The following is a 20,781-nucleotide window of genomic DNA, read 5'->3' as shown; positions in this document are numbered from 1 at the left end:
CCTATGCAGTGTATTCCCGCTAGAGTTAATTCTTCCAGTAGTTCATCCACTACCAAGCTCCACACTGCCGTCCTAATGAAGAACGCAGTAACTCGATTTTTTTCGATTTTGAGATTTTGGTGAATTCGTATTCTTGAACATATTCTCTATCTTTCTACCAACTCAGTTTTTCCAAAAAAAATTTGGTTTTTTCAAAATTTGAAAAAAAAGTTTGCAGTAACTCGCTTAAAGCATCATATTACTAGTTAAAAACGCAGTAAGCACTTATCCTAGCGAGAAATGCAGTATTTAAAAATATACTGTGTAACTGCTTTGGATCTCCATTAAAAAAATCACTTTATTTTAAGGTAAACTGCAGTAACTTAGAAATCCTAATGAATAACGCAGTACAACAAACTTTGCTATAATTTATACATGTACAAGGAGTCAAAAACATCATCTATTACTAACAAAAAACGCAGTACGATGGATTATCCAATCACAATGCAGTATTCACAAATAACTTACGCCTATACCCTTGTATTAGTGACGCGATACGTCACACTTTGCTAAGGAAAAGTGCAGTAACTTTTCCCGCGTAAGCTTTAACGGTTTTCTAACCTATTTCATTTGCAAGATTACTGTTGATGAATCGTATTTCTGTCTCTGTTTAAACTTATTAATGTATAAAGGACAGAAAATACACTGAAACAGCATATTTATTGTAAGAATGAACAGATCGATTTGAGCTTTTAGCTGATGCGAAGGTGCGAAGGTGTTTAAATAATAATTATTAATTTAGTATTATAAATAATATAATATTATTACCGGGTTATCAAATAGTAAAAAATATAATTAAAAATTGTGTGTTTTTGTGGTTTTGTCGTCATAATGGATAGCAAGGTAAGTCTGTGGATTTATTTCAATTTATTAGTAGAAAATTTACGGCCGTTAGTTAGGTACGTGCAATAAATTTACCAGACGATTTTTTAAAAAATATTTTACGAAAAAAAATCCTATAAACATGCTAGGTTTTCAGAGTTTTAAAAGAAAAACTACATTTTAATTCGTTAAAAATATAAAATCGTTATTTATGTATCAATTGTGTTAAGTGATACTTTTTTTACGAATGGGATTGTTTTTCATTTTAAAAAAAGAACTTTCCACACGTGTTTCATACAATATTTTTTCTTATACCCTCAATTTTTTCCCGAAAATTCATTAAATAAAGAAAATAAGTCGTTAACTTTACACCGTAGTGGCGTAAAGTAAATTTACTTTACACACTAGTAAGTGCGTAAAGTAACGAACTAAAAACCAGTGCGTCAGGTGTCAAATTTTTGCTGATGCAATTTTTTGGCAGACTGCTTTACGCACTAGTGTGTAAAATACTTATTTTATGCACTAGTGCGAAAAAGTGCTACTTTATACACTGTTTTTAGTGCGTAAAGTGAGTACTTTACACACGGTAGTAGAAAACCCTTTCATGGTACATACTTAATTAACACCCTGTGTATTTAGGAGCAAGTATTAATAAGAAAATTTATAAAAATGTTTCGCCTTATTTGAAGCTATCATCATTAACATAGCCCAAAAATTTCGGTCTAGTTTTTGATTTTTAATTTTTTCTTTTTACTTTACTCTCTGTATCTCCCAAAAGTCCCAGGCGCTGAGCTGGTTTTTTTAATATTGTTTAAATACTGAATAAATGTTTTAACTGTATTTTTAGATAAGTTCAAGAACTAAATTATTAATGTCCATTGCATGTAAACGAAAAACAGGTGAATCTATGGAGAATATCCGTAGTGAATCTGGTAAAAAAAGTGGTGTTGGTGGTGTAACTGGTGGTGGTTAGTCAAGGTTTTGGTAGTTAGTAACTCGTATTTTAATGATATTTTTACAGGAAAACAAGCGAAATTAGACTTTCAAAAAGCCGAACTATCCTACAACTACCCCGAAATAAATTTGGCCAATAAGGAAAATGTGGCATTATTCCTTAATGATAACTCTAGTAGTGTAACTTGTGAAGAAAAAATTAATGACAAAGTTGTTGATAATAATCGATATGATAAAGATGAAATTTTCCATCAAGTTGCTGACGATACTATTCCACCTTTAACCACTAATAATAAAGGTGTGTCTTTATCTAACTAAATTTATGGCGGTTCAGTTTTTTGTAACTTAAGAAAATGCGTTTTATTAACTATTTTTAGATCAAACATCTGATTTTATTGAAACTGATTTGAAATTAAAGGATAGGAATCACACACCATTAGGACCCGTAGATGGTAAGTTTTACAACTTTTTTTAATAATTAAATAAGGGTAATAGTATTAAGTTGTGTACTTTTTGCAGAAAATGTTTCTCATGAGCATCCAATAATACCTAGTGATAAAGAAATAGATATTAGCGCCATCAATGATTTTATTTTGACTGATGACCTAAAGGCCGATGAGGGTTTATTAGAGTTTTCATTTAGAAGCAGTATTTTTGACGAAAGTGTTTTAAATAATTTAGAAAATGAGCCCCCGCAAATATCTCCTGAAAATTCTTCAAAAATTGTTATTCACGATATTCAGATTATTCCCCCAAGAACTGAAAATCCTCAATTAGAAAGAGACCCACCAGGTACTAACGAAAATCCTACTCTTACTAAGAAGGGTGAAATACGTAAGAGAAAAAAATACAACATTTCTTTAAAAGAACGTTTAAAACAAAAAAAAGAAAAAGCAAAAGAAAAGTTTAATTTAAAACCCCCATGTAAAAATTGTCCAAAAAAATGCAACCTTCATATTCCAGAAAATAGGAGGATTGAACTAAATAAAAACTATCAATCACTGAATTTTACAGACAGAAAAAAATTTATCCTAAGCAATACAGAGCAAACTGAGCTAAATAATACTGAAAACTCCAAAAGGTGCCGCAGCATTACATATTATTTTCAGGATGAAACTGGGAGAAGAATCAAAATTTGTAAAACGTTTTTTTTAACCACTTTAGGCTACCACGAAAAAAATGATAGATTTATTTTACAAGCTATCAGCAAAAGTGACAATCACATATCTGTTTCTTCTGACATGAGAGGTATTTACAAGGAAAATAATCATATGCATTTACTAAATTATTTATTTTTGTTTTAGGAAAATATCCTAAAACAAGAAAATTTAATAAGGATGTTATAGAAGCACATATTGAGAGCTTTCACCCATCAGTGTCCCATTATCGAAGGGAGCATGCTCCAAATAAAAGGTATCTACCAAGTGATGTGTCGATTACGTTAATGTATAAAGACTTTTTAACTAAACACCCTACCTTTTATTGTTCCTACGAGTTGTATAGAGTAGCCGTAAAGGCTAAAAATATTTCGTTCACTAAACTGGGACATGAGGAGTGTGAATGTTGTGCAATATTTGAAAACCATTGCCACTCAAAAGAAAATATTGATCCTGATTGTGACATCTGTAAGACCTATACCAAACACATAAAAAAAGCGGAGGAATCCAGAAATATGTATAGGAACGATGCCAAAATGGATCATAATAACAATTTGGAGGTCTGCTATTCCGCAGATTTGCAAAAGGTTATTATGCTTCCAAGGTTAGATCAATATAAAATTGCTCTATTTACCCCGCGAATTATTGTTTTCAATGAGTCCTTTGTACCAGTTGGAAAGAAATGTGGCTTAAAACCCATAGCTTGCATTTGGCATGAGGGTATTGCTGGCCGGAAAAAAGAAGATATCATTAGCACATTCTACTCCTTTTTTCTGGAAAACCGTGACAGCAGAATCATTACATTGTGGCTGGACAACTGTTCAGCCCAAAATAAAAATTGGACATTTTTTTCTTTTCTTGTATATATAATAAACAGTTCAGAAATACAAGCAGAAAAAATATGGGTAAAATATTTCGAACCAGGGCATACTTACATGAGTGCCGACAGTTTTCATCACCAGGTAGAACTGTCGATGAAGTATAAGGGCACCTTAAGCGACTTTAAAGACTTTAGTGATGCAGTACAGGCGGCTAATTCCGGAAAAGTCACGGTTCTTGAAATGAGAATTAATAATTTCTTTAACTGGATTGATCAGACCTCCCAGGTCAAAATTAAAAAAATGCAGCCTCGTCCATACATGACAGATATAACTATGATCTTGGCGGAACGAGGCAAACAATATTTAACTTACTTCGATAATTATAATTTAGAAGATCCTAAAACTTTATCATTTTTAAAGGCTAAACCAGAACGAGATGGGATCCCAAAACCACTGCCTTGCACTAAAGCCAGGGGCATTAATAAAAATAAGAAAGAGGGCATAATTAATAAATTGTGCCCCCTCATGGCAGAAGGGAGGCGGCAGTTTTGGTATAACATTGACGTTGATGACAATGTCAATGATTTAAATAGTTCCTTTGAATAGTTTTTTGAAAGTATTTTTATATATTTTTCTATACTTATACTTACCTGTATTTTATTCAATTATGTTATTGTTTAAAAAAATTTGGTTGTCACGGTTCGCTTAGGGAGTCCAATTTCACCCTTGTTTTTAACTATGTATTTAATGTATAGATTTTCAAATAAACACTCCCAATTCAATGGCTACATTTTTTATTAAACCTGTCCCTTTTGCCCAAAAATTATATTTTTCGTTATTATAGGTACCAAAAAATCAGCTTATTACTTAAAATAAATATTATTGGGGTATGGTTTCGCAAAATTAATACGTAAAGTTAGGTCCTCTTTTCATATATTAGTACGGCGGCATATCAAAGAATACTAGTGATAAATGCAGTAAAATGGCAACAATGCGGTACTTACTGCATTTCTTACTAGTAATTATGAAGTTATGGTGGTTACGATGCTAGGCTAAAATGCATTATCGTAAATTATTATTAGTCAAAATGACTATATATGCACAAAAAATATTCAAAAAAGTCAAAAATAATCTATATTTTCCAACTCTATTCAAATTTTTCAAAAAGTCTTATAAAAAAGCAACAAACAGTGAACAAACAGTAAAACCTATTTTCCCCAAAACTTACTTTTTCGAGTTACTGCGTTTTTCGTTAGGACGGCAGCACAGTAGGGGGGAGGTCACTCCACTTTGTGGAGTTCCTTGAGTTGTTTTAACAACTACAGTTTTGGTACCTATCTCAGCCTCTGCTGTTCGTGTTGAGAGCATTTCCAGTGATGTGCATTTCCAGTTGAGAGCAAACCAGCGAATTATCGTACTGTTCACCCCTCTTGTTTCAAGAGATCGCTTGACCACCTTGTGAGGTATATTGTCAAACGCCCCTGCAATGTCCAAGAAGGCACAAAGTGCTGTTTCTTTGCTATCCAGGCTTGCCTGTATTAGCTCAGTTAACTGGTACAGAGCAGTTTCTGTGGATCTGCCAGCTCTATATGCATGCTGACTATCGTGCAGTGGTTTAACCTGTAGATGATTTACTCTAATATGGTTGTCCACTACTTTCTCCATCGTTTTTAATATGAACGATGTGAGTCTAATAGGCTTAAATGATTTGGGGTTAGCCCAGTCAGTTTTGCCTATTTTGGGTATGAAGATGACTTTAGCTCTTCTCCAGATGGTTGGTATATATCCCATCGCTAAGCTGCTTCTTGTAATGTTTAATAGATGGAGTGTAGCTATTTCCTGACCCTTCTTTAGAAGGGCAGGAAAAATCCTATCTATTCCTGCTGTTTTATAAGGCTGAAAGGTGTCAATAGCCCATTTCAGTTTTTGTTCTGTTATTACTAGCTTGGCCGTCTCCCAGTCTTCCCTCCGAGGATTGTGGGGTTCGGTCGGAGCTACTTGCGCATCAATAGATATGCTACCTGGAAAGTGTGTATGAAGTAGGAGGTTAGCTCTTTCTTCATCTCCTTCCGTGTAGCTTCCGTCAGGTTTCTTAAGTGCCATGTTGGGGATGGGCCCACTCTTGGCCATAGATTTGTGTAGCCTAGCTGCATAAGTAGTTTAAGTGATGTTTTCGCAAAAGCATCTGAAGTAAGACCGCTTTGCCCTTTATTAAAACTTTCTAACTACTGAGTTAATTTCTCGGCGTAGAGCTGCCATTCGCCCCTGGGTTTGGCTCTGTTGAAGAGTCGTCGGACCTCCGATCTAAGATTGGCCAGCTTTTTGTTCCACCAGGGCTTGTTGTTACTTTTTTGTATGCCCTTACTTGTGGGGCAACTAGGTTCATATGCATCCAATATTGCACCACTGACTTCCTTTGCGTACCATTCTAGATACAGGTGGTTCCTAGCCCTACCTGCATCTATTTGGTCCAGGTTGTCTACGAGATTGGTGTGGTATAGTTCCCAATCGGTTTTTCTTGGATTCCTTCGAATTTCAGTTTGGAGTATGATTCCTCTAATTTGAACTCGATGATTCTGTCATCTGATAGGAAGGGTTCCGTTGAGACCCTCCAATCTTTCACGTAACTAGTTACACTAGCTCTCCCGATTGTTAAATCTAATACTTCCGCCCGCGTTTTTGTCACAAACGTGGGGGTGTTCCCTATATTGAGAACTTCAAGATTGTATGCTAAGAGGAATTCTAGCAAACACTCACCTCTAGTGTTAGTATTAGTGCTTCCCCATACCTCATTGTGCGTATTGGAGTCACATCCCAATAGCAGAGGTAGTCGCCGTTGGCTGCAGAATCGCGCGAGCTCCTCTACTTCCGGAGGCGGTGTCTGCCCATCACCCGGAAAGTATGCAGAGTCAATCACGATATTTTTGTTACAATCCTCGATATTAAGTTGAACCATGATTGGAACAAGATCTCGAGTTGTAAATTCTGAAACACATGTGTAGTTAATGTTGTTTCTTATAAGAATACAGGCTCGGGGAAATTCCTGCCTGTTCTTCCTCCGAGGAGTGGTCATCAACCTCCTCCGAGGATATACACCCTTTCACGGTTGGAGTTACGCCATCCGTGTCCTTACCCGGCTGAGGTACTTGTGAGCTGGAGGCTGGAGTATTTGTCTCCATTTTCTCCCCCTCTTTAGCTTGTTCTTTTCTTGGACCTGATACCGGTACTGTCCCAAATCTATAATAGAGGTTATATCCCTCTTTCTCTATTGCCTCCTTGGATTTGAGGTCAATTCCTATTGTGAGGACCTGACAATGGCCCTCCTCCTTCGAGTTGAGGACTCGCCAGCTCGATGTACTCACATTCTCGTTCTGAGCTTCGATAAGGTAGGTGATAAGGCAGGTAGTTGGTGTCTTTCCCATTGCTTCTTGGCAGAAAGACCGTGATGGTTGTCCCTTTAGGGATGTTTTCTCCCCTCATTGCAACCAGTCCTGCCCATTTTTAAGCTTAGGTGCCGTTTCCACCAACCAATCCGCCGATTTTTCAGATGCACAATCTATGGTTGACCCAAGCCGGGTAGACGGAACGGTAGCTGGTGTCGCTTGTTAGGTCTAGAGGTGGACTCCCGGCCCTTACTAGAAGAGGTGGTATCTTGTGTACCACTTGTGGAGGCTGGCCTCGCACAAGTGTCAGCCGCCTCTCCTGTAGTTCCCTTTGGGATTGGTCCTTTGGAACTTTCGTTCATAATGTTCCCAGCGTTACTAGGGGGTTTCCCCACAGCTTCATCGGTGTTGTTTTTATGATTGTTTCATCTCATGGTGTTCCCACGAGTAGCTAGGGTTAGTCAGTCAACTTCTACAGAGCCCCGCATGTAGAAGTAAGAGGTAAATACAATGGGGTGCCCCCTGGTGCCCCAAGGTTGAGACCAGTAGAGGCTAGACTCTATCTACCCACGCATCCCTTTGACCTGGTCCCACCATCGTAGGATTTAGGTTTTTTGGTGAGGTTGTCTCCTCTTGGTCCGGGCGGTTAAGCCAAGACCCCCCTACACCCTCTATCCGCGAGACTTGACCACAGACAGTAGAAGGTGCCTGCTTAAATGTCTTGGTGCAATTCCCTGGCCACGACACTACAGCCAGAGACAAGACAATGAGTGAGATGCTTCTTAGACCAATCCAAAGTGCTAGAGGTGATTCCCCTCAGCACCTGACCAGGAGCTTCCCCACCAACGACAAGGTCTTGCATCTCCTAGGGGAAGATGTTTGTGGATACTGCAGTTATAAGCATCAGAAGGGCAAATGTCCTGCTTATGGGAAGTATTGTACAGAGTGTAAAGGCAAAAACCACTTTGCTACAGTCTGCAAAAAGAAGTCTGTACACAAGAAAAATTATGAAACTGTTAAGAAAAACAGGCGAGTTCATGAGATCAAGAAGAACGAAGATCAGGGACAGGAATCAGATGGAAGCAGCAGCTCAAGTGACATTTTTGTGAGCTCTGTGGTTAAGTGCGTGAGCCAAGTAAACTGTTCTTAGCTAATATGGACTAAAGTAATTAGAGTCGAAAGGTTAAAAGTGAAGTTCAAGTTGGACACTGGAACAAAAGTCAACATTGTGCCGTTAAAGCTAATAAGAAATCTCAACAAGGAGGACATCAGGAAAACTAATGTAACATTGATGGCATATGGGAGTAGAGATTTTAAGATAGTAGGTGAGATAAATTTGAATTATTGTTTAAACGATCAACGTATAGCATTAAATTTCATGTTTGTTGATACAATAGATCAAATGCCTTTGTTAGGATTGAACGGGTGCGTGAAACTGATAGCGAGAATCAACAGTGTTGATAAAAATTTAAATACCGTTCGAGACCTAGTTCAGTTTTACCCAGCCGCATTTAATGGATTGGGTGAATTCCTCATGTTCAGCAGGCAACACGAGTACCTCAAGCTCTCCATTCTAGACTTCAAACAAAACTTTTAAACCTGGAAAAGCAAGGTATAATTAAAAAGGTAGCAAGACCAACAGAATAGTTAAATCCGCTCGTAATTGTGGAAAAAAAGAACGGCGACCTTCGGCTTTGTCTTAATCCGAAATTTTTAAATCAGGCTATTAAGAGAGAACATTTTCTCATCTCAAAGCAGAGGAAATTGCTAGTCAACTTTCTGATAAAAACTTTTTCACGGTTCTTGACATGAAGGATGGATATTTTCAAGTCAAAATAGATGACCAATCATCAGATTATTGCAGTTTTAGTACACCTTTTGGGTGGTATAAGTTTTGTATATTGCCTTTTGGTATTGCCTTTTGCATATCAGCCCCAGAAGTATTTCAAAAAATTAATTTTGAAATTTTTGGTGATATATCTGGAATTGGGATCTATTTTGATGACATTATTATTACTGGTTCGACAGAGGAGGAGCATGACAATAATTTAAAATTAGTTTTAGATAGAGCTTCTAAATATAATGTTAAATTTAATATGGAAAAAATCTAATTTAAATCTTCAGAAGTAAATTTCATGGGTCAAATATTTTCTGCAGTAGGTATTAAGGCAGATAAAAATTATATTAAGGCTATTGTTGATATGCCAAAACCAAAAAAAACATGATTTACTATAGAGGAGTAAAAACGATATCAAAATGTGTCAAAAATTTTTTGGAGATATAACTACATGATATCTATACAGGATTATCAGTTAGGGCTTTGTGCATGTGAAATGACTAATTACGACCTTTTTGGGGGGGGTCAGAAATTGTTATCCCGCAAAATGTCAAAAATGTATAACCAAGTTTTTTTACCTTTCCTACGCGATAACTGCTAACTAATCAACTTATTCACAAACTTTTTTTTAATCGATTGGGAACACATAGGCGGTGATAGCTGAGGTAATTAAAATTCCATAGTGAGTGTATTTTATTTGGAAAATGGATTAAACTTCAAACATTAACTTTATTGTATCATGATTTTGGTTTGGTTTGGTTTTTGGTAAGCGAGAAACTTTTTTATTTGAAGGAATTTTTATATAGTATCTGCGTATGAAATAAAGTAAAGATATTGAAAAAGTTTTAAATCGTGGTACAATCTTCTAATGCTAATACTTTTCTAGTTATCCTAAATTAAATTTACGAAATGGCCGCGCGCGAGACCACTCGGGCCCCGCAGCGCCGCGCCGCCCGCGCCCGAGACTGATTTTATTTGGCGGCACAGAGGACGCGATGTTCCGTAGGCCTATTTCTGATTATGTGCATTGTACCTGCAGTTTGAAATTTAGTAAATTCTATACGTTATAAATTATTTAGTTATCGACTCTTTGATTTGCAGAAAAACTATAAACAAAAATGATTTTTTTTAAATCCTACTATAACGAGACCTAAAAACTATCATAATCATAAACGCTGTGGAAAAAGGCAAGATGATGTATGCTTAATATATTATGTTATTAACAAAAGAAAACTAGTTAAATAGAATGGTTTTGATATTATAATAATATTTTTGATATGTGATAAAATAGGAAAAAAGGGCAAACATCACAAATTAACAGGTATCTTATGTTGTAAACTATTTCAGTAAAAATTTTTAATTAAATCATTGCTAATATAATTGATAAGATCGCTAAAATTCCATACTCAGTATTTCTTTTGCCAATAGAGCTGAATAATTTATCATAAACCAGAATAATATTAATTATTCTTATTTACCGTAAATCTTTTAATGGGTGAGACACAAAAAAAAGTAGATCAAAAAATGATTAAATTATTTAATAAAAAATAGATATGTAGGTATTCATTAAAGTTTATAACTGTTTATGACCATCAAAAATCGTACATTTCTATTATTATTTATTAAAGTTTATTTTTATTACGGTGGACTCTGACGACTCGTGTACTTGTACAAACATTTGTTATTTGGATATATTTGCCATGTGGTGTGAGTGGTTTCCTTGTGCAAATATTTGTCACTCGCCGCGTAAAGTGAGCGCTAAGCTTGTTGCAAAATATGTTGCTTACAAAGATAGTACACTTGCCAAGCATACAAATATTTTCGTATTCGCTAAATACACGAGTCGTCAGAATTCAGAATCCTAAATGCCACGTTTGTTTATATAATCATAATCGCTGCGGAAAAAGGCAAGATGATGTATGCTTAATATATTATATTATTAACAAAAGAAAACTAGTTAAATAGAACGGTTTTGATATTATAATAATATTTTTGATATGTGATAAAATAGGAAAAAGGGCAAACATCACAAATTAACATATAGACAAACAGGTATCTTATGTTGTAAACTATTTCAGTAAGAATTTTTAATTAATTCATTGCTAATATAATTGATAAGATTGCTAAAATTCCATACTCAGTATTTCTTTTGCCAATAGAGTTGAATAATTTATCATAAACCAGAAAGTAGATAGGCAACCTATGTCCAGCAGCAAAATCCCATGCTTTTTCTTGTCCATTGTTTTTCATGTCCATTCTGGACATGAAACGTTTTTGGTACCCAAGTGGTATACGTTTTTGGTATGAGACGTTTTTGGTACCCAAGTGGTGGGGGTAATTTTTCTGGCGGAAGTAGGCGTGGCCTAGGAATGGGTAAAGGGGCGGGGCGAGCTTCAGAAGTAAAAGATAAGATTTTGCCGGCGAATCAAAATTGAAAAGGCGTTACCTGTACGACCAATGAGAAAGTCCAGAACCTAGAGGTAGGAGTTATCTATGAGAAAGCAAATAAATCTTACGTCATACGTTGGGTGGGGGGCGCGCGGGGGGCCCATAGGTATAGATCACGTAATGAACGACGTTCGTATACAAGTCAAATACCATATACGAGCGCTATTCACCAAATGCCATATACCTAACACCTAGTCCTGCGCCCTCAGGAGGCCCCCAACATATAGGTTAATTAAATTAAATTTTTATTAGCGCATTCACCATTTTGTCATTAATAATTTACTGAAAAATATATTAACGCCATTTATCAAAAATTAAAAATATATACATTCACCATTTTAACAAGATTTAATAAAAAAATATATACATTCGCCATTTTGTCAAGACTAGAAGAATAAAAAAATATATTAGCGCATTAAAATAATAGCGTAGATTAAAAATATTATTTACTTACCACAATAGCTATTCCGTCTACATCAGCTGTGTTTAGGAGGAGGAGGAGGAGGATACGGCGGCGGCAGCAGCAGCGGCGACGGCGCAAGGTAAGTACCTATAGATATTAACAATGAGAACTAATAAGCGCAAAGTAATTAGATGTAATTCAAAAGGAAAAAGTTTAGGTAAACAAAGTTGACTTCGGCAAACATCGGTTGTTATCGTAAGCGCGCTGAGGTGTGGCACTGTCTTTTGTCGCGCGCACGCAAGCCCCACTAATTAATAGTTTATAGGATAGTTTAGCAAAAATAGTAATAAAATATATACGCTTGTCTAAATGATTTATTATAAAAACATAACGATTAATTAATTTAAGAGTATTGGGAATCAAAACAAAGATTAAATGTCAAACGCCAACTAAGTCAACTAGGTGTGGCTCTAACGGCAAGCTCCAAAGTAAACAGAAAAAATTTAAAATATGTACATATTATAATGCAAAACATAACGATTGTGGGGGGTATTGAAATTAATTTAAGAGTATTAAACCAAAAGACATTTCTTTACTAAAAGATTAAAAGTATTAAGTCAAACGTCAAATGTCAACTAGGTGTGGCGCGCAAGCTCTGAAATAAACAAAAAAATTTTTTAAAATCTAATGCAAAACATACATTAATTTTAAGAGTATACACCAAAGACATCTTTTTTACTAAAAGATTAAACGTCATCTGTCAAACATTGACGCTAAAATTACTAGGTGTGGCGCGCCAAGCTCCAATAAATAGAAAAAAATTAAAAAATCTAATGCAACATAGCGATTAATTTAATTAAAAGAGCATTAAATAAACAAAAAGGCATTGTTAAAAACAGAGATTAAACGTCATCTGTCAACCATTGACGTCAAAAATCACGCTAGTGTAGGCCTAAAGGCGCAGCTCCAACAGAAAAAATTTAAAAAAAATATGTAGCAAGTACTTAACGCTATAATAATAAATTTAGGATGAGACTAAAAAGCAAACAATTCTGAGAATCTAACAATAAAAAAAATAATATAATGTTAAAAGTATTCAAAGTCAAAACGTCAAACTACGCAACTAGGTGTGGGCTCTAAGCGCAAGCCTCCAACAGAATTATACTTATTTAAAATGATACTACAGGACAATAGGCGCCATTCAGAATAAAAAGACGTATAGGTTTTCATTTCTTTTCCATCGTATATGGATTATTCCTTAACCTCAAATTCGGGGATGGAAAATCCTTGTACATCTATAACAACGAACCTCATCGTATCAATGTCTTGCAACAACTGACGCCTTTCTCTACCGACTCTACACTACACTAGGAGAAGTTTCGAGAGTATTAACACTTGTTTTTGAAAACTATATACCTTAATGAAAAAAATCCATTCCTTTTATAGCCAAAAATCCCCACAATTTTTCCCTTACAACCAATCAGCAAGCGCTAACCACCTCTCAGTTTGCGTCAAAAACAATAACGCTTGATGTGCGCATATTTTTCTCTTAGAGTTAAACCAATCAGAGCGCTCCAATGAATTTACAATAAACAGACAAACGTATTGCAAAAACATTGTAGTTTTGTGTGTCTATCTGGTAAGTCAAACCTTTTTTTTTACATAATTAAATTCGCAAAGGTTCTTTTAGGGTTTTAAACCGATTTATATGGGTAATTTTGTTTTCTACTAATAAGAAAACGAGAAATAATTTTTAATTACATTTTATTTTTTTTTTTTTTTTAAATTATATAAAAATAACCTTATTAATCACAATTTTTGAGTTATAATTTTTTATTTACAATACTTTTAGTTTCCTCTAATATACTAATATTCGGACAAGATATTCCAAAGAAATCCAAGTTAAGTTTACCGTTTACTTTTAAACTATTGGAAAATTCATCATAATCATAATAATGCCCATTATAAAGGAAATAAATTATACCGCCGGTGTACCGAAATACAGAGAGTCTTATTTACTAGGCACTCTGTAAATTGCCTCAGTTATGAGAGCGGTGTTTTTAGGTAAAAACCGACAATCATCAATTTCGCTAAACATATCGAAAAACCAGTACGTTTTACCACGGTACGAATTGACGACCCCTCGTATGGTTGGATAATTCTGCATAAGGACATTATAATGCTCGCGTTTAAGCAACCTAAACGAGGCGTATTCGAAAATATAAACCATACTTTCACTGAATAATACAACTTCGTTATTTGGTTTTTGATAAATAGCCCGATTTTTCAAAGGTTATGTAAAAAATGTTAACCAAATCAAGTTATTACAAGCGGTGTATCTAGAATTTCCCTAGTGTTTAAATTTAACATCCACACGTACTTTTTATAAAACAATAGAGTTATTATTCACAATTGAAAACGAAAGTATTTTGACATCCTTAGGCAATTTAAAATCGCATAAGTTTTGGAACTTTTTAATTAGAATTTCCTTGCGTGTCCGGCGTTGGGATAGTCGTCGTTGTCTTCGTGGTTGTCGTAGGCATCGTTTTTGTTGTCTTCATGGTTCTCACCGTAGTTCTCACACTCCGGGCCGGTTTGGAACCGTATAACTCTTGAATTGCCAATATATCATCTTGCGATAGTTTCGTTGTGTTTTCAAACACCAAAGACGGGTACATTATAGATTCGTAGTTTGCAGAATGCGCTATACCAAGGACATGACCTATTTCATGTGTTAAAACTCTCAACAGACTTGTAGCGCCTTCCGGGACTGGTTCCTCATCCAAATACCAACTTTAAACTTTTTTGTATTGGTGAACTTCCTCGGTCGTGGACATTAAATCGGAAAAATAGGCATGCCCTAGTACCATTCCTCCTGTTGGAAATGGGCACCAACCCCTATTATTAATTCTTTGGAACGTATGGTTTGCCTCCGTAAATGAAATCACTATATTTAACAGAAATAATTTTTTTTCGAGTACGGGTTGACATACTCAAACTGCAAATTGCTATTGGCAGATCACATTTCGAAAGCCTGTCTCGTTATTCCTACATATTTTTGTCTATGTGGAAGATATGCGGTTGATGGAGGGTAAACTGTCCACTTTAGAATATTAGTATTCCATTTTCCTTGTTTGCTATTACGAAGGGTATAGTAATTATCAGAAGTTCCACACCAATACCTCTGTATAAAAGAAACGGTTTGGGGTTCAATGTTCCATCCTCTGGCAGATTATATATAGTCTGAAATTCGCTTAAACTCTCCGTCAATGATTCTAGGTTCTGGACGTCTGCTGATTCGTTATTATGAAAATAACCGTGAAATCGTAAGAAAGTCTGGGCTTCTTCTTGTGTTAGCTCCTTACCACTTGCAGGGTGAATAAGCACAACAACCACTGCCACTAGCACTAAAATAACGTACATGTTGTTCAGACAAGATTAGGCTGTCAACTGAATGTAAGTAGCTTGTTAACCACCATATATACGTTTAGGGCTTATATACCACTTCTAAACGCTCAAGCTCCCTTAAAATCTTGAAAATATCCTCTTTTTTTCCTTGGGTCTGATCCAAATACATATAGTCTATCGCCTAGTTCATTAATTCGTCGTCGTATTCCAGAGGAGGAGAACTATTGTTTAAGACTTTGTTTGTTTAATATCATCATTGTCCAGAAGCAGGAGAACTAAGTTTACGACTTGTTCGTTTATAATCCTCACTTCCTTGTTGTTGTTTCACACGTTTTCTTTTGCCTTTCTTCCTTGCTGGTGGAAATAGTTTAGAAAATAATATTACATATTTTTGCAGCTCTTGCTTGAATTAATGTGTTTATCCTGATTAAACTGACGTCTATGTGCGTTTGTCAATAACAGTATAAACTTATAATTCTCTAAATCTATTTCGGAGTACTCAGTAGGATGCGATTGAGTAAGAAGATTCAATAATCCGCTCGTCAGTTCAAATTTTTCATCTTTAATCGCTAGATACCCATCATCATATTGAACTTTAACTGGTTCGTTACCGATAAGCAGACGTTTGTTCGCTCTTCTATTACCAAATATATTTTTGGTTTGGTATATCCAGGAGTTTTAACCTACAGCGTTGTCGTTCCATGACCGATGACGTACTAATAATACCTTTCATAAGAATATGTAGTATTTATACCCAACACAACAGTAAAGCAACAGGAACACTAGAGTAAAGCAACAGGAAAGCAACACAGACCTGATTGAACGGCCCTGATTGGAACGGCCCTGATTGCAACAGATCTGATTGGAACGGCCCGTTTACCTGATTGAACCGCTTCAACGGACCCCTGATTGTCTAACGTTGGCTTAGGTACATATTTTTAAAATCCACTAGCGCAAGCTCCTTGCCGATAGTTTAAAAAATAATTAACTATGCTACGGGGTAATTTAACAGAAAATATAGTGTGGAAAATTAAAAAGAACTTATAAATTTTTTTGGAATATATACCGGGTGTGAAAAAAAGTATATATGGTGTAAAAGCAATACGTGAGAAAATTCGTCACCATGGTTTGGTTTTAGCGATAAATATTTAAGTAAAAATAAATCAAACTTAGTGCTAATACACATGTAAAATAAAAAGTAGTAATCAGTCTTTACGGTTTCTGTTATTTCTGCATATTTTTGTTTTTCTAGAATTTTTCCGACATTGTGCAATCCCCCTTATCAGTTTGGTTTTCCGGTATGATATCATATTTTTCTAGAATATTGCTATCATGTGGTTAACCACAATCATATTTTTTCGGTGGTTAGACAATTTGGTCATCTAGCGGATGTTGTGGTTTCTGAAAGGAAATGATGCTATAGCTTCGTGAAACAATAGATATGACGTATTTTGGACTTGTATATGTTTTTCTTTTCAGGTACCTAGCCAGATATCGATCGGGTCAACAGGTCTGATAGAGCGGTTAGCCCTACATCGGCTAAAGCTTAGGTCTTTGAATGTTTCACATATTTTTAATCGAATCTATAGCGGGTCAAACCTAATAGCTGTCGTTAAGAAAGATTTTTCAAAATGTAAACCAATTAGTTTGAAATTTTCTCAATATTTTTTTTGGTATAGCTATTACAAAGAAAAACGTTTACCCATATAATATAGCTCTTGATTACCGTGTAACATATTTGTAATCTTTTTAGACTTTTACATATATCATTAGTTTGAATTTCTTTAAATGGGCCCTTCACATTACACATTTATTCAAATTATCTACCCTATTTTATTCTAATTATCTTCTATACTCATATACTCATAATATATTGTTTTTGTTCGATCTATTTTTCTATAGAAATAATTTTGGACTTACAGGAACACACATTTGAAATTGTATTAGCCTGATGGTCCATCAAAATATCGTTGAAAAATTATTAACGATGGTATTGGGTAATTTAACAGAAAATATAGTGCGGAAAAATTAATAATTACATAAAATATTTTTTTTGAATATATACAATGAGAAAAAATAAACTGTAAAATATATGGTGTAAAAGTAATACGTGATGAAATCACCGCTCGGTTTTTAACTTGATAAATATTTAAGTAAAATTAAACTTTATTGCATAGGTCTTATCTACATCCGCCGGATGCCGGATGTAGATAATTATATCAGAAATTTTTGATACGGTTTTGAAAGGAAATGATGATTCTGCCCACTAATGAATAGTTAGCGGGATGACGTGTGTTTTTGGATAGCGTGTGTGATAAAATATGTAATAACAAAATAGATACTTGTTAATATATATATATATATATATATATATATATATATATATATATATATATTTTATATATATATACATATATATATATATATATATATATATATACTGCTCTTCTCTGCTATATATATATATTATGCAAGTATATAAAATTACAATATAAACTTACGAGTAATAAACAGTTTGTTAGTATAAATATTAATCAGCCTGTATAGTAACATTTAAAATAGTGATAACACACATGTTAGTATAAATATTAATACGGGTTCTATATAAAATTATAAAATAAACTTACAAACAATAAACATTTTTTTCTAGACAGCCTGTATAGTAGTAACATTTAAAAATAGTGTTAACATACATGTTAGTATAAAATATAAATATTAATACGGATTCTATATAAATTATTTATATAAAATTCAATAATTACAATATAAATTAAACTTACGAGTAATAAATATTTTTTCTAGACAGTCTGTATAAATCCACCACAAAAATGCATTCATTGTGTAAGGAGTGTAATCTACACTGTTTAAGTCATCAACATAAAAATCAGTGTTGTGTAGAATTAGAGCCTGAAATTCAGCTTGTTAGGTGTGCTTTTAAAAATCGAATTAAATCTTATAAGATAACCTCTGAATCATATCCGAATAATATATCCTATTATTTAGATGCTCTTAAAGATACTATTGTACGTTTACTTCAGGAATATATATCGATTCATTCCAAACCAAACCAAACCGCCATCAAATTCAATATGGAATTATTTTGTTCATACATATTAGGATCTGAAACGAAAGAAGATATTAAATCGTTTAATTCCCGATATTATGTTGTTTGTGAAAATACAAATCTGGATGAAGTATTCAACGAGTTTAAATAAGTCTTAGTGACGAAATTTGGTGCTTTCCAGGAAAGAGATAGCGGTTGGTCGTTACGTAAGATTCTATTTTTAGAATTGAATATAAACAAGTTTAAACAAATGAATTAGTTTGGTGGTGATAGGGGAAGGAAATAAAACATATACGATCGATTAGTAATCATCAAGACAGCCGCTTGTGTGTATGTCGATATGAGAGCGCTAGACATAACCTCAAATTCATCATGTTCCTCACCAGATTGTTTCGAGTGTGAAAGGAGAAAGATCTCTACAGCAGATATAAATTTTTTACTAGAGAAACATTTGGCTAATTTACAACAATTAAAAGAACTTATAAAATTTTACGAAGAGAAACAGTATATGTTTTCGAAACTTCTAGAATTGAAGATCTCCCATAAACATGCTAAATGATGTGGCTGGATGAACATTCGATTAATTTTAAATCAAAAGTTTATTGTTAATTATAGGTTAGAGTTACTTGTAAAATTAGGTTTAAGACCCTTTTCTTTTACATATATTGAACTTGTAATGTCTCTGAAAGAAAATTGTTTAGAAGAAATTAAAAAATATTGTTATTTAAATGTTTGTGAATTATCATATTATATGTTGGAATTTCTATAAATTAATCCAGATAAGCTCAAAATGATTTTCAACTCATATGTGTATTTACCTCTTATGAATAAATGTATAAATATAATTTAGCGTTTTATTGTATTTGAACATATTTTTAATGTAAACTCTTTAAATTAATAAATACTTTAAATACTCTATTATAGTTATGTGTAGTATCTTTTCTTAATTTCTTTAGGATATCAACCAAATATACTCATGTATTAGTATAATGATTTAAGACGGTTGTGTGTGTGAGATGAATAATTAGTTTTTGAGTTAAAACCCATGTGTAGATCAACCAAAACATGTTTTGAACTATGTGTCTAGATACTTTGATCTTTTTTTAGCGTTTGGTCCCTATAATAATTTTTAAATAGTTATATATCATGACAAGAAGCGTAATATATATATATATATATATATATATATATATATATATAACTATATATATATATATATATATATATATATATATATATATATATATATATATATATATATATATATATATATATATATATATATATATATATATATATATATATATATATATATATATATATATATAATAAACTAAGTATCCATTATGGAGCAATGCCCATGCGGTAAAGTCTGAACAGAGTCCTTAATTAGATGTCTCTTATCGTCATGGGGACTTAACCCAATTTTCGACTGCTTTATGGTATAAATATTATGCTTACTAGATCGTATTAACGTCTGTGAAATTATTTTTCATTACAACTCTTCAAACAATCAACGTAATCATCAAATTTAATACAATTTTTAATAACAGATTTTTTATTTATAATCTTTTTGTTAAACCAATGTTTTTCAGATAATTTTCAATTTCTTGTTGTTCTTCCCCCTTTTTTTCAATTTCTTTCTGTTCTAGCTCCATAGGTGTATAATATAATTTTGTTGCATACATTTTAGATCGAAGGCCAACAAAATGAGTCATAATGCGTCCGCTATTTTCATCCTTCATCATACCGAGAATTTTTTTATTTACTAGAGGAATTCTATAAATATTATCTGGAGAGTAGTCGCTGGTGTCAAGTACAGCGAACAATCTCGTTTCATTACGTCATAGACGTCTTGATTTTTAATTTCATAAATCAGCGAATCGGTATCAGTATACAGAACGGTACAATCGGAAAAAGTTTTTCATATAATTATAATGGAAATCGTAAATTGTGGTTTTCGCCAAATCCAAAATACATTCCCATAAGTGGTTTATTAAAATATATTTCGAATTTAGATAATTCAATTATTATAAGGTTTTCATTAATTATGGTGCTGCTTTTAAATTCAGGTCTTGAAATTAACGATTCCGCCCCGTATCGACCTTCCCACATTGTTATAAGTTTAACAGAAGAATGCTTCCGGATATTTTCCATGGTTTTACCGAAAACCGCGTTGTTCATCAATTTAAACAAATTCTTTTCAAAATCATTTTTTTTTTTTTTTTTTTATTTGTTTTTTATTCACCCTGTATAATAGAGGATTTTAAACAGGGAGATTGATTAAATTCTAAAACAGGATGAATTTTTCTTACTCTAACGCCCACAAAAAGCTAAACATTTGTAAATTTTTATAATTAGTAACATATTCTTTTTTATCATATAACGTGGCTAATAATTTAGAATTTTTAGACCCTTTAGGTATATCATGTTCAGGACAAGGGG

General features: G+C 33.7%; 1 protein-coding gene across 1 annotated transcript; it reads left to right on the top strand.

The window, feature by feature from the left end:
* The first annotated feature begins 69 nt into the window (after nt 1–69).
* On the top strand, nt 70–5,051 carry LOC115874132. The gene is made up of 5 exons (XM_030889225.1): nt 70–1,829; nt 1,883–2,113; nt 2,193–2,267; nt 2,335–3,063; nt 3,120–5,051. The coding sequence occupies exons 1-5, from the start codon at nt 1,733–1,735 to the stop codon at nt 4,397–4,399; spliced, it is 2,412 nt and encodes an 803-aa protein (XP_030745085.1). The 5' UTR covers nt 70–1,732; the 3' UTR covers nt 4,400–5,051.
* Nucleotides 5,052–20,781: the final 15,730 nt, after the last annotated feature.

The sequence above is a fragment of the Sitophilus oryzae genome, unplaced genomic scaffold (assembly GCF_002938485.1).
Source record: "Sitophilus oryzae breed Bouriz unplaced genomic scaffold, Soryzae_2.0 scaffold_1229_pilon_pilon, whole genome shotgun sequence".
Lineage (NCBI taxonomy): Eukaryota > Metazoa > Arthropoda > Insecta > Coleoptera > Curculionidae > Sitophilus > Sitophilus oryzae.
This window is presented reverse-complemented; position numbering and strand designations above follow the sequence as displayed.

Excerpts from the sequence above, each read along its gene's own strand:
- LOC115874132 (XM_030889225.1), top strand. The coding sequence starts at position 1,733 with ATGTCCATTGCATGTAAACGAAAAACAGGTGAATCTATGGAGAATATC. Across the intron at positions 2,268-2,334 it reads ACCATTAGGACCCGTAGATG|AAAATGTTTCTCATGAGCAT; the intron begins GTAAGTTTTACA and ends TACTTTTTGCAG. Across the intron at positions 3,064-3,119 it reads TGTTTCTTCTGACATGAGAG|GAAAATATCCTAAAACAAGA; the intron begins GTATTTACAAGG and ends TTTTTGTTTTAG.